Source organism: Myodes glareolus, chromosome 7 (genome assembly GCF_982192425.1).
Source record: "Myodes glareolus chromosome 7, mMyoGla1.1, whole genome shotgun sequence".
Taxonomy (NCBI): domain Eukaryota; kingdom Metazoa; phylum Chordata; class Mammalia; order Rodentia; family Cricetidae; genus Myodes; species Myodes glareolus.
Window position 1 is genome coordinate 56,574,306 of NC_142032.1, and position 13,576 is coordinate 56,587,881.

At 53.3% G+C, this 13,576-nt stretch overlaps 2 protein-coding genes across 5 annotated transcripts; one reads left to right on the forward strand and one right to left on the reverse strand.

Moving 5' to 3' along the window:
* Window positions 1-3,988: 3,988 nt before the first annotated feature.
* On the reverse strand, window positions 3,989-6,142 carry C7H11orf68 (chromosome 7 C11orf68 homolog). Of its 3 annotated transcripts, none has more exons than XM_048458337.3 (2): window positions 5,989-6,142; window positions 3,989-5,336 (listed from the first exon to the last, which is right to left on the reverse strand). In XM_048458337.3, the coding sequence occupies exons 1-2, from the start codon at window positions 6,108-6,110 to the stop codon at window positions 4,580-4,582; spliced, it is 879 nt and encodes a 292-aa protein (XP_048314294.1). In that variant the 5' UTR covers window positions 6,111-6,142; the 3' UTR covers window positions 3,989-4,579. The 3 variants fall into 3 exon arrangements, with proteins under 3 accessions (XP_048314294.1, XP_085549642.1, XP_048314295.3); XM_085693516.2 differs by lacking the exon at window positions 5,989-6,142 and adding an exon at window positions 5,835-5,945; XM_048458338.3 differs by having other exon boundaries at window positions 4,799-5,351; window positions 5,990-6,125.
* A 225-nt stretch (window positions 6,143-6,367) lies between these two features.
* Drap1 (DR1 associated protein 1) lies at window positions 6,368-8,496 on the forward strand. 2 transcript variants are annotated; one of them, XM_048458421.3, is made up of 7 exons: window positions 6,368-6,597; window positions 6,835-6,907; window positions 6,994-7,087; window positions 7,370-7,489; window positions 7,609-7,702; window positions 7,908-7,996; window positions 8,273-8,496. In XM_048458421.3, exons 1-7 carry the CDS (start codon window positions 6,556-6,558, stop codon window positions 8,376-8,378), a joined length of 618 nt encoding a protein of 205 aa, XP_048314378.3. In that variant the 5' UTR covers window positions 6,368-6,555; the 3' UTR covers window positions 8,379-8,496. The 2 variants fall into 2 exon arrangements, with proteins under 2 accessions (XP_048314378.3, XP_048314376.3); XM_048458419.3 differs by having other exon boundaries at window positions 6,384-6,597; window positions 7,588-7,702.
* Window positions 8,497-13,576: the final 5,080 nt, after the last annotated feature.

A 13,576-nucleotide genomic window follows, 5' to 3' on the forward strand; every position in this document is an offset into this window, starting at 1 on the left:
TCCCAAGTGACTCTGAGAACCTCCCGGTGTATACCTCACAAGTTGATCCTCTGTCCCTTCAGGGTAATATTTCTTCCTGCAGCACCCCTGCCCTCAACAGCACTTTTTTGTCTGCTTGTTTTTTCGAGACAGGGTTTCTCTGTAGCTTTGGAGCCTGTCCTGGAACTAGCTCTTGTAGACCAGGCTGGCCTCGAACTCACAGAGATCTGCCTGTCTCTGCCTTTGGAATGCTGGGACTAAAGGCATGCGCCATCACTGCCCAACTTACAGCACTTTTATTAAGAAGACTTAACCATGTATCAGATGCCCCAGAGTTGAATGATCTGGGTTGAAATCTTGGCTCTGTTGTCTGATTGCTCTGCAACCTTGAGACAATTAATTGGAATTCTCTGGGTCTCAGTTTCCCCTTCTGCAAAATGTAATAAAAACAGAGCTAGAAGCTAGAGAGATGGCATACAGGAGTATACAGGCCTCCCTGGGTACCATGAACACATGTGGCACACAGACATACACACAGGTACAACACTCATATACATAAAATATCTGTTAAAAGAACTAAATGGAGCACTGATGAGATAATGTAGGTAAACACTGAAACTTCACAAGTGTCAGGCTCTTGTGAACAGTCTGAGGAAACTGAGGCCTGCAGACCAAAGATGGCTTTCATGCAATCACCCCATATTCAAGGACGTTATTTGAGCTGGAGCACACGGGAGACAGGCAGGCAGATCTCCGAGTTCAAGGCCAGCCTGGTCTACAGCGTGAGTTGCAGGACAGCCAGGGCTACACAGAGAAATGCTGTCTTGAATCCCTCCCTCAAAAAGCACATTGTCTGGTGCTTACACCAGGCTTGTCGCTGAACTGGGACTGAAGATGCCCGGAGAATAAACCACAGTCACTGTCCTAGAGTCCCCAGACAGAGAACCGCAAGTGGAGCACTGTTAGGGAGCTGAGATGCTGCCATTGCTAGGAGAGCTGGTATCAGGCATGCAAACAGAAGCTACCCATCAACAAAGGCACCAAAGCGGGAAAGGTCGAAATGTGGGGGAAAAGTCATATTCTAAAGCAAAATGAACAGAGTGGAGAGACAAAAGAGGGATTCATAGGAGCTGGATCTAAGGCAATTACTTCTTTCATCTAACCCTCTGGAGAGGGTTATTCGGGGCTGGAAGCTGAAATGTAGGCACTGCCCCTGCCTTAGTCTGGGACTGTGGTTTGGGGACCAGCAGGAGATCGCTATCAACCAGGTGATTGCTAATTAACTGCTGATTCTGGGATCAGTACTACACAGCAGGTGTTCAAGCCAAAGGAAGCCCTGAGGCCCCATGCTCCATGCCAAGGTGGTAAAGGATGTGCCAGTTGGCTTCAGTGGGGTGCAGAGACAGATGTGCCTAAGGACTGCTGAGACGGCTGTTGGGGACCTGCTTAATGCCAGCCCAGGGGAGCGACCACAGAAGGCCTTTCAGTAGGACAAATGTGTGAGCATCTCTACAGAGGGATCTGTGGACTGGGCTGGGGGGCAGGGCAAAGAAGGAGGTGGAGAGTCAAGTTAGTGGGTATTGTCATGGTTTGGAGACAGTGAGGAAGGGCAAGGGGCCTGGCAAGCGGAGAAGAGGGATGTGTCAGGCTTTGTACAGGAAGAAAACCTGGGCTGTCCATACCATGAGGACATCTTTGTAAGAACACAAGACTCTGCCAGGATGCCACTCCCCTGCCTAGGGAAAGTTGGCCCACTTTTGTCAAGTTCAAAGCATCGACAGGCAGGCAGGGCAGGGCACCTGGCTCCGACTCTGAGCTTGGGGGACTTCCCAGGTTTGGGTTGAGATGGACTCAGTCCTGGAGAAACTCAGGGTAGGGAGGAAGCTGGGGAGGGGGTTAAGCCAGTCTCATGACTCAGCCATTTCCACCCAGTCAGCCCAGTGGCATCTCCGCTCCTCTGCTCCAAATTCCAACCTGGTGAGGCTGCTGGAGGCTGAGTCAGCGCTGGCACGGCACGAGAGCAACATCTCAAGGAGCTCTCTGCCAACACCCCTCACCCCTAACCCAGGCCAGGAGAGACAGGATAGTGCAGACAGAAGTCAGGACCTGAGGCTGCAGCAGCCATACGGGAGAGGATGGCCAGGTCATGAGTGCCCATGCTCTGTGGGTTGTAAGGTCTCTCTGGGTCAGGAACCACACTCTGAGAAGGGAGGGTCAGAGGCAAGTCCCAGCTCTGCTCTCACTGAATCACCCTGCATTATCTTTTCTCCCATTGGCCTCAATCCCCCCCCCCCCGCCCCCGAGATAGGGTCTTAAAGCTCTGGTTGTCCTGGAACTTGCTATGTAACACCAAGTTGTCCTCTAACTTCCAGATATCTGCCTGCCTCTGCCTCCTGAGTGCTAGAATTAAAGGCGCGTGCCACCATACTTGGTGGCAATTTCTTGACAACAGGATTGGGCTAGCATCTCCTTAATGAGGTAATGAGTGTTGAGCGATACATGTGGAAGTGCTTTGTAAACTATTCAGTGGCTTCTGGATAGGGTAGTGGAAGTGAATGCCAATGCCAGGGCTTCTGGAGACACCATCCATGGATATTCAGGCTGTTCACTGGCTAGGCTGCTCCAGCCCCGGGTGCTGAAATCCAGCCCATCTATGTGTGACCATCTTGGAACTGCAGGGACAGAGTGCTTTAATGCGAGTCCTGAGGCATGCACATGGTGGTTCAGACCTGTAATCCTGGCACTCCAGAAGCTGTGTCAGGAAGACCAGAACTGAGACCAGATTGTGCTACATTACTGTTTCAAAAAGGATAAAACTGTGAGGGCAGAGGGCCTGTGGGTGTAGCTCAGTTGGCAAAATGCCTAGCAGGTGCTAAACCCTGGGTTTAATTTTGGTCACTGCGATGTGATAAACTGGATGTGATAGTGCACACCTGTAATCCAACACTCCCAGCACTCAGGTACAGACAGAGGATCAAGATGAGCGTATCTTTAATCCCAACACGTGGCAAGTGGACAGCCACAGTCCAAGGCCAACTTGGTCCATGCAGCCAGTTCCAGGCCAGCCAGAGCCACATAATAAAACCCTGTTTTTAAAAACAAAAAGTCTGAACTGCGGTGGCTTAGTAGATAAAGGTGCTTGCCTGACCAGAGTCGGATTCTTGGGACCCACCCAGTGGAGGTAGAACTGAACTTCTCCAAGTTGTTCTCTGACCTCCAAATGTGTACATGAGACAAACTAGCCTCTGCACCCCCATAAAAAAGTAATTTTATATTTTACTGGTTCCAATATGTTGCAAAGATTTTTCTGTGTATAGGTGTTTTGCCTGTCTCTGACCTATGTGTGCAATGCCTGCAGAGGCCAGAAGAGGGCATCTTATCCCCTGCAACTAAGTAGGTAGAGGCTGTTACCTGGTCACCTCATGAATGCTGGGGGATTAAACCTACCATCCTCTGCAAGAATTATTAGTTCCCTTAAGTGCTGAGCCAAGTCGCAGCCGCTTTAGCTCCCCACCCCATCCCTGAAATCAGAGATCCACCTGCCTTTGCCTCCCGAGTGCTGGGATTAAAGCATGTCCACCATGAATATAATTTTTTAAAAACCTAAAAGCTGGGGGTGGTGGTAGAACAGGTCTTTAAACCCAGCACTTTGGGAGGCAGAGCCAAATGGACTTGATTGAGTTCCAGGCCAGCCAGGGCTACATAGTGAGCCCTTGTCTCAATAAAATTTAAGTCTAAACAAATACACCTTAGGTCAAAGAGTAGTCCCTTGGGCCTTCCTGAAAAGACTAAGAAACTGATTCTGATCCATGGGTGCAGAGTGAGCTCAGCTTTGTGGAAGTATTCGGAAATGAAGCCTAACTTCAGAAGTGACACGCCATCTTCATTGCTGAGGGAGGAAGAAAACATTGGCCTGGTCAGGTCAGAGTTGCCTCTTCGGGCCATGCCCTTCCTCAGGAGCCAAAGCAGGTAACCACCTGGACAGTATTTTTAAAAAACACCCAAGACACAGACCCAAGCTGGGTTTTATTGAAATGCCAGGAGCAGGCACATGTAGTCAAGGAAGGGACGTTGGTGATGCAGGCTATGAGTTTGCAGGGAGGAGCAAGCCAACATCCATGACCCTGCATCTGCTCTTGGCCAGAACATATATGGGCCCCAACAACATGCTCAGTCCTGTAGGAGCCCTGCCACCTGGGCTATGATGCCACCAAGGGCAGGGACTGGAAGCACTAAGTTTTCTCCCTTATGAGGGAGCAAAGAAAAGGAAGATGCAGGGTGAGTCTAGTAGGGGACAGAGGTGGCCAGAGCAGGCTTCTTGAGTATCTGCACCCAAGTTGTGGTCCTGGGCAGTGGCGGGGAGCAGCATCAAAGAGGGCAGCTGAGAGCCCGGCCCTCGGGGAGCCAAAGCCCCCACCCTGTGGGGGCTGGAGCCAACCCGGCACAGAGAGCAGAAGTTCAAAGGGACTGAGTACAGGCAGTTCCCAAGTCAGTTAGTCCTCAGAGCTAGGGGGCGTGGCCTTCTTGGGACAAGGAAGAGAAGAAAGAAGGATCCAACCCCCGCAGGGGAGCAAAAGGTGGTCTCGCCCACTAGGCCCCACTAGGTCAGTTCTACATTGTTGGCACGGTCCAGCACTCGAGAGCCACGAGCATTGCCTCCAAGCTGGAAACGGCTCTCATAGAGAGTGGGGCAGAGGTGCCAGCGGTTGGCTCGGTAGATGCCCAGGTAGGTGTAGACATCAGGTTTGTAAGTGAGCAAGCACTTAACACCTGCAGCACGGATGGCAGAATCTGCCTCCAGCACACCCAAGCGGTCCGTGAAGTCGTCCGTGTAAACACAGATGACCTGGCGCCCACCCTCCTTGGCCCGTGGGCTCACCTTGGCCACCTGAAGACGGCCCTCAACTACAGCCCTGGCAATGCCAGCCCAGGCATGGTCCAGCTTGAAGCCAGGTGCCAGATGAATCAGCCACTTGCCAGAGAGCACGCGGTGGGTGATGGCCAGCTGGCGCAGGGTACCTGGTGTGATGGGCCGCCCACTGGTCTGCAGAGCCTCCCAGGCTGCCTGCAGCCCTTGGACATCCCCTGAGTTGGGGGTGTAACCCTGCCCATAGGCTGCAATCCAGCCCACAGGTTCAGAGTTGGGTGAACCTGGGTCCCCATAGCGAGTAACTTGAGATGGTGGGTACTTGGCCAACCAGGCATCCAGCTCTGAGGCAGGTGTAGTACGGGAATCAAATACCAGCCAGGGATCCATGTCGGCTGCCATGGCCTCTGCAGCCAGGTGCTCAGCAGTGAAGCCATCCTCTCGGCCACCTGGAGAGTCCTCCTCTTCCAGCTCCTCGTTTGGTTCCATCCTGTTGTGAGGGAACAGAGTCAGGGGAGGTTTGGGAAAGTAACCACAAAGTGCTGGGTCCTCTAGGATGCCAGGCACTGGCTAAACTGTGGCCTTGGGCAAGACTTAACCTCTGTCTGTGCCTCAGTTGCTTCATCTTTACAATGGGATAACAACTGATCCTGCCTAGATTTGTCTCTGGAATAAAATGCCGGAGGTGGAGTCGCTATTGTTAGTACTTTCACCGCTTACAAACAAGGAAACAGAAACTGAGAAAAGGGACTCGCCCAAGGTCACGTCTGTGTGGGTGGAACAGCTGTCGCGTGTGAGCTGGCACGGGACTCCCTACACCTCTTGCCTGGGGACCGGCAGGTAGCAAGGCGCTGCGATTTCAGGGATGTAGGCACACCACAGTCTGCCAACCCTAGAGAGTGGCTGTGGAGGGCTGGGCCTCCCGGTCAGCTATCTGGGGCACACTCAAAGACCGAAACACTGTGGCCAGGAGAGGGTAGCCGCCCACCTGGGGTCAAAGGGCAGCGTCAGACTCGAACCGGCTCCGGACAGAGCCTGCGGGAGGGCCCGGCTCCAGTCCTACCACACCCGCCGCCATTAGTACCCACAGCCTCAGGGTTGCCCCCGCTCCAGGGTTGCCCCTCTCGCCGCCCCGCAGTCACCTCCGGCCTTCGCTCCGTTCCGCGCCAACCCAACTTCGGGCCCGGCTCCGTTCCTGCCCGGGGTCTGCTCCGCCACCCCCGCCGCGCCCCGCCCCTGCCACGGCCGCCGCCGCCGCCGCCATCTTAGGGTCCCGCCACCTCAACAACAACTTTATAGACAAACGCAGTCACAGGGCGGGGCCAGAGGCGGAACCGGCCGACTGGAGGCGGGGGCTCCAGGGGAAGGGGCGGGCCGCGCTCAGGGGCGGGGCCAACGCGAGATTCCTGGGCGGAGCCGGCCTGCGGGGGGCGGAGCTAACGTTCGTACTTCTACCTTGGGAGCGGGTGGGAGTGGCGGGCGATCTTTGAGAAGGACGCGCACCGCCCCGGAGGCTCCAAAAGCAGAGCGCCAGGGTTTGGGGAGCTGCTTGTCGGCTGGCGGCGCTAGGACCCTGCGGGCAGCGGCGGGGGCGGAGCAGGCGGCAGCAGGACCCGGGGGAAACCGCGGCGGGCCGGCGGCGAACAGGCCCGGAGCCGGGAGGCTGCGGGCGGCGGCGCTGGGCCCGGCTCGGCGAGAGAGGCCCCGAGATGCCGAGCAAGAAGAAGAAGTACAACGCGCGGTTTCCGCCGGTGAGCACGTGGCCGAGCTGGGCCTCGGCGGGTTGGACTCCCGGGAGGCTCGGGCCCAGGTCCTGCTGTGGGGGGGCGGGTGCCTTTAGGTGTTCTCGGCCTGACGCCCCGCCCCCTTCCATGCCCCACTGGCCCTGTGCCTCCCGCCCCTTCTCTCGGGGTACCCCCTGGCTGCCCCCAGCCCTCCTGCAGGGTCACAGGCCACGGCATCCGAGCTCTGTCCCCTTCCTTCGGCAGGCGCGGATCAAGAAGATCATGCAGACGGACGAAGAGATTGGGAAGGTGGCGGCAGCTGTGCCTGTCATCATCTGTATCCTGCTCGGGTCTGCTGGGCTGAGGGGCATGGGGCGGGACTTCGGCACTCCCCTTTCTCGGATTCTCCTTGACACCCGTCAGCCCGGGCGCTTGAGCTCTTCCTGGAGTCCCTGTTGAAGAAGGCTTGCCAGGTGACCCAGTCTCGAAATGCCAAAACCATGACCACGTCCCACCTGTGAGTGGCCGCAGAGTTGGGAAGGGCTTATGAAGAGGCCGTGTCCCGATGGGGGAGTGGTGCGAGACTGAGGGAGTTTGAGCCAGTTTGGTGGGTTTGGACTGCTGTAGGAGGGATTAGGTGTTCCAGGTGGAGGGCATAACTGGAGCCAAGCTCACCAGACCGGGTGGGTGTCAGTGGGGAGGGGTGCTGTGACATGAAAAGGCTGTTCGTAACCTATCCTTAGGGTCCCGCCTAAGTGTTTGGGACCCATTTGGACGCCTTCCTCTCCTACTTCTTCAGGAAACAGTGCATTGAGCTGGAGCAGCAGTTTGACTTCTTGAAAGACTTGGTGGCATCTGTGCCCGACATGCAGGGGGATGGGGAAGACAACCACATGGATGGGGACAAGGGTCCTCGAAGGTGGGTAGCCAAGACCAGGTATATAGCTGGAAAAGGCCAAGGCCACAGGGTTGGGGGTGGCTGGGGGGTGAACTAGGAGGAGAGAGTCCTCTGGGCAGATGGACTGTACCTTCCCGAAGGGGTCGGAAACCAGGCAGCAGTGGCAGGAAGAATGGAGGCACTGGAAGCAAAGGCAAAGACAAGAAGCTGTCTGGGACAGACTCGGAACAGGAGGTGAGTGAGGGGGACTGTGGGAAAGGCAGCCTGTGCTAGGCAAAGCTATCTGAGACTTGCTCTTACGTTCTCTAACACCCCTGGTACCCCTGTCTGCATTCTAAATCCTGATAGACCTATCTGTCACGGTTCTCCCAGGGGCCTGGGCTCCCCAGTGATGACCCAGGCCTTCTCTCATTATCTCTGATTCCTGCTGTCCTCACAGGATGAGTCTGAGGACACAGACACTGATGGGGAAGAAGAGGCACCACAGCCTCCGCCCCAAGCCAGTCACCCCCCTGCCCACTTTCAGAGGTAAGCAGTCCAAGGATGCCAGCAGGAGGCATGCCAGACTCCTCAGTGTCCTCTTACTTTCCTAGCCACTTGGTGGTGGTGGTTGATGGCGGTGACTGGCTTAGGAGTGGGAGGGGACCGTAAACACAAAAGCCTGTTCTCACCCTTGGGAGAGAACCTGGATAGTGCTCTTCTCTGGGCCCTTCTCTCCTGGGGGGCTGGAGGATGGTAGAAGGCCTTGTGGGTTGCACGCAGCACAGTAGCATGCTCTGATTTCCTCCATTTTCTGTCCCACAGCCCTCCAACCCCCTTCATGCCCTTCGCCTCTTCTCTGCCTTTGCCCCCAGCACCCCCTGGCCCCTCAGCACCTGATGCAGAGGATGAGGAGGACTATGACTCCTAGCGCTCACTGCCCCTGACCCCAGGCTATACGCCCCCTTTTAGTTAGTATTAGCCGCTCTGGGGAGAAGAGAAATTGTTGTTAAATTTATTAAATACATTTATTAAAAAAAGGAAGAGAATTCTGGTTTCTTTTCAGCTTGTGTTCAGGAATTTGTGACTGCTTTCTTTCTCCTTCCTTCTTCCCTTCCTTTCTTTCTTTCTTTCTTCCTTTCCTTCCTCCTGCTTTCTCCTCCCCATCCTCCCTCCCTTCTTTCCTTTTCTCCGTAGCTTTGGAGCCTGTCCTGGAACTAGCTCTTGTAGACCAGGCTGGCTTCAAACTCACAGAAATTGCCCCCCTCTGCCTCCCAAGTGCTGGGATTAAAGGCATGTGCCACCACCCAGCTACTTACTTCCCCACATGGGGGCAGGTAGGGACAGTGGTGGGCCAGCCAGTGACTGAGTAAAAGGGGGGCACTGAAGAAAGAAAGGTGGTCTAGAGACCAAGCGACACACACTGAAAATGCTGAAGATTAGCTCCTTACTGTGCTGTGGACCCTTCTCTGAACTGCTGAGAAGGGACAGGTGAGACCAGTACTGAGATTGGGCCTTAAACGGTGGAGCTCTGCCAGCAGTACAGTGGCGGGCTCAGCACAGTGAAGGGGCACGTAGGTGAGATAGCTAGCCAAGGGCCTGTGGAGCAGCTTCAGTGCCAAAGGCAAGAACTGCAATGGGGAGGAAAGCAGAAGGTGGTGGCCACTTGGGGCTCCCAAGCCTAGGAAGCCTAGAGGGAGATGGTGGGTCCATCTGTTAACAAGCTTGCCGGCTTCTTCCTGATGGAGGCATTCAGGGGACCTTGGGGACATGCTGGGCGTGTGGGTGAGGTTGCTGGTGGCCGCAGAGGAGACCCAGGCCTGTTTGTCCTTAGGCTTGAAGACAGGCTGCAGAGGGTATTGGTAAGCGCCTCTTCTAGCTTTCTTTAGCTCTTTGGCAAGGGTGGGACACTTTTCTAGCTGAGGACACAAGAGGAAAAGAGATTTGGCTTGAAGATCTCAATTTTGGCTGTGATGAATTTGGGGTGCTGTTGAGGTCACTGAAGAAAAGATGAATTAACCATGCTATGGACGCCTAGAGACAGGTGTATGAACTTGGAAGACTACCAGACACAAGAGCTGCCACACTGAGCTATCCAGATGATCTGATAGAAGGGAGAGGACAGTTGCCAAATGTTTTAGACAAGGAAGTATCCAAAGAGGAGCGCCTCTGCACACTGCTTCAGTAGTTAGAGCTGAGGCCATGCTGGGACTGAGAAGGGACTAAAGGAATGCAGAGTATGTTTGCTGCTGCTTTGTAAAATTTGTATTACGCGTAAGGGTGCTTTGCCTGAATTGTGCACTACATATGTGCTGGTATGAACAGAGGCCAGAAGAGGGTATCGAATCCCCCAGAACTAGTTGTAGGTGGTTGCCAGCTACCTTGTGGGTCCTGGGAGTCTGAACCCTGGTCATTTGGAAGAGCATGCTAAACCTTGTCTCCAGCCCTCTGCTTTTATTTATTTGTTTATTTATTTATATATTTAGGTTTTTCGAAGCAGGGTTTTTCTGTGTTGCTTTGGAGCCAGTCCTGGAACTTGCTTTTATAGACCAGGCTGGCCTCGAACTCAAAGAGATCCACCTGCCTCTGCCTCCCGAGTGCTGGGATTAAAAGTGTGCGCCACCACTGCCCGGCAGCCCTCCACTTTTTAAGATGGCAAAAGGTTTGGAGTAGGATGAGAGGCATTTGCTTAACGCTCACGAAGCTCTGGGTTAGATCCCTAGCACTGGAAAAAAAAATATGTATTTTAAAATTGACAGAACCTTAGGTTTCCAGAAAGGAAGGCACACAGGACAGGAGGGGGGGGGATAGCAGAACCTGAGGGAGAGAGGTTGGGGACAGGGTTTTGAAGGGAGCGTGAGGAGCCAGTAGCTTAACGGAGACTGCACTGTGTGAGAGAAGACAGGCTAGGGCAGGGAAGACCTAAGACAGTGGTTGGGTGCTGTCTGTCTTTCCTCCACTCCCAGTTTGGTTATAATGCTCCTGTGACTCCTCCACCCCAACCTGAGGTGTAGGCAGCTGAGCCCACTTCTGGGACTGAATGGGCATGGTGCAGCCTGGTCAGTTGATGCGACACTCTGGGTATGGTGACTGCTGTAGAGTTGGCACTGACCCCCAGCACATCTGAGCTGGTGATGCTGCTGGGAACTTCTTTGCCCACTCCTATGGTTGAGAACGAGAGCGGCACAGGCGCTGGGCCTGAGGACATTGAAACACCTCAGTCAATCCCATCAGGGGCCTGCTGTGCTCGTATTTCCCAGGCACATGAGCCAGGAGGTCTCCTCCCACTCCACCCACACCTGGGGAGCATGAGGACTGAAGAGGGTGTGGCTCATAGGAACATTGACTTTTAGCTGCAGATGGTGACAAACCCTGGGAAGGAAAACACACAGGACACCATAGCAAAGGCCATGCCTAGCAGAAGGAGGGGTGAAGTTAGAAGACCCTGAGAGCCTGTCAGGTAGAATCCATCAAAGTAGAGGATTCTGGGGCTGGTGAGGTGGTTCAGCAGTTAAGAGCACGGACACTCTTGTAGAGGACCCTGGTTTGGTTCCCAGAACCCACATGGAAGCTCACAACCATCTGTAACTTTGGTTCCAGGAGACCCAATGCCCTCCGGCAACACAACACACATATTCACACATATATGCAAGCAAACATACACATAAAATAAAAATGTTAAAGTAAATGGGTTCTGGGCCAAGTGTGGTGGCACCTATAATCCCAGTAGAGGTAGGAGGATCTCAAGTTTGAGGCTGGCCTGGGCAGCATAGTGCAACTCTTGTCTCCCAAGAGCTCAGGGTTCATAGGATGAGAAGTTAGGGAAACCAGGGTGTTGGACAACCCTTGCTTCTAGACAGAAGACCTGGGGGAAGCACAGGAGCCTGTGACCATGCCTGCAAGTTCTCCTGACCCTTTGTTCTGGGACTGGCAACTCACCTTAAGGTCAGGAGCTGGAGCCTGTGCAGCTGGGCCCTAGGCTCACACCTGCACTCACTCGTCTTCCACAAGCTCTGCAGCGCCTCTGCTCTGATTTCCTCCTGCAATGCAGAGCTCACCTGCTAGCTGTGTGTACTACACACGTTTACCTGTATTCGGAGCTCACCTGCTAGCTGTGTGTACTACACACGTTTACCTGTATTTGGGGGGAACGATTTAACAGCCCCAAATGCCCAAATACAAAGTTTGTCTCCTGCTCACCTAAGGTTCACGGTGGGCTTTACCTGATCTTTAATAACTTTAGGGCCTTGGCCCTATGGCTCCACTATCCTCGGTACTTTGAAGGTCACTGGAACAGGAAAGTTCAGAGCCCCTGGAAGGTTTGAGTTTTGAGAGGGTCTCACTATGTAGCTCTGATTGGTCTGGAATTAAGTTTGTAGACCAGACTGACCTCGCTTTGGTGGGATTAAATTTTTCTTTTTTGAGACAAGGTATTTATACATAACCCCAACTAGTCTGATAGAAGCTTGGTAACCCAGGCTTGAGCTCTTAGCAAGTCCTGCCCGACTTCTCCAGCGATGGGGGCACAGGTGTGCTCGTCCACTCCTGGGTAAAGTTGGAACAGAGCCGGACGGTGGTGGAACATTTGTAAAGCAGAGGCAGGTGGAGCTCTGTAAGTTCGAGGCCAGCCTGGTCTACAAGAGCTAGTTCCAGGACAGGCTCCAAAGCTACAGAGAAACCATGCCTCGAAAAACAAAAACAAACAAAAACAAAAGGTTGGGACACAGAGTCTACCTAACCTAGGTGACCATCAGCTATCTTTTAAGATATATGTTTTTCAAGGAACTAATAAAAGGATTTTTTGTTGTTTTCTGAGACAGGGTTTCTTTATGTGCCCTGGCTATCTTAGAATACACTACAGGTGTAGACCGGGTTGGCCTTGAACTCAGGAGATCCATGTGTTGCTTCCTCTAGAGTGCTGGAACTAAAGGTGTGCACCACCATACCTGACTGAGAAAAAAATAATTTTAAAAGTAGGGTTTATGGGGGCTGGAGGGATGGCTCAGCAGTTAAGAGCACTGGCTGCTTTTCCAGAGGTCCTGAGTTCAATTCCCATATGGTGGCTCAGAACTGTCTGTAATGAGATCTGGTGCCCTCTTCTGGCCTGCAGGCATAAATGTAGGCAGAATACTGTATACATAATAACTAAATAAATCTTTTTTTAAAAAAAGTGGGACTTATTCCCACAAGTGCTTTCAGAGATGGGAAGTGTTGGATTTTCTGGGACTGGAGTTATAGGCAGGTTTTTCTTTTTTTTCTTTTCTTTTCTTTTTTTTAAGAGACAGGATTTCTCTGTGTAGCTTTGGTTTGCAGCCTGCCCTGGAACTCGCTCTGTAGACCAGGCTGGCCTCAAACTCACAGAGATCCGCCTGCCTCTGCCTCCTGAGTGCAGGGATTAGAGGCGTGCACCACCACCGTCCAGCTACTACAGGCAGTAATAAGATGACTGTTGTGAGTGCTGTGGAAGAGCAGTTCATGCTCTTAACCGCTGAACCACCCCTCCAGCCGCGCACCAGCCGATTCCTATCTTAGGGCCTCAGAACAATGGGAAAGGGCTAACCTCTTGAGTCAGAGGACGGAGGCTTCAGAACGGCAATGCTTCCAGCAGGGCCAGGCCGTTGGATGCCTCCTAGAGTGGGGACGAACAAAACAGCCCTCTGGATAATATCTAGAAGGGCCAATCTACATCTTACTGGCCTGATGAACGTTTTTCCCTCTGTTCTTTTGTTTGTTTGTTTTGTTTTGTTTTGTTTTTTTCAAGACAGGGTTTCTCTGTAGCTTTGAAGCCTTTCCTGGAACTAGCTCTTGTCGACCAGGCTGGCCTCAAACTCAGAGATCCACCTGCCTCTGTCTCCTAAAGGCTGTGATTAAAGGCATGCACCGCCACCACTGCCCAGCTTTTTCCCTCTGTTCTTGAGCTATCTGAGAGCCTTGAGCAAAGGTCTGTGTGAATGACAACCAGTGTCAGCCAAAGACTACGGCTCTTACTGCCAACCAGAAAACCCCCTACAGCTCACTGCAAGATTTGTTCAGCAAACACAACACAGAGGAGAGATGGGCTTCTAAGTCCCCACTGGAAAGAAGCCTAAGGGACAAGTCTGACCTCACCCATTGCTGGAGAAGGTTCCT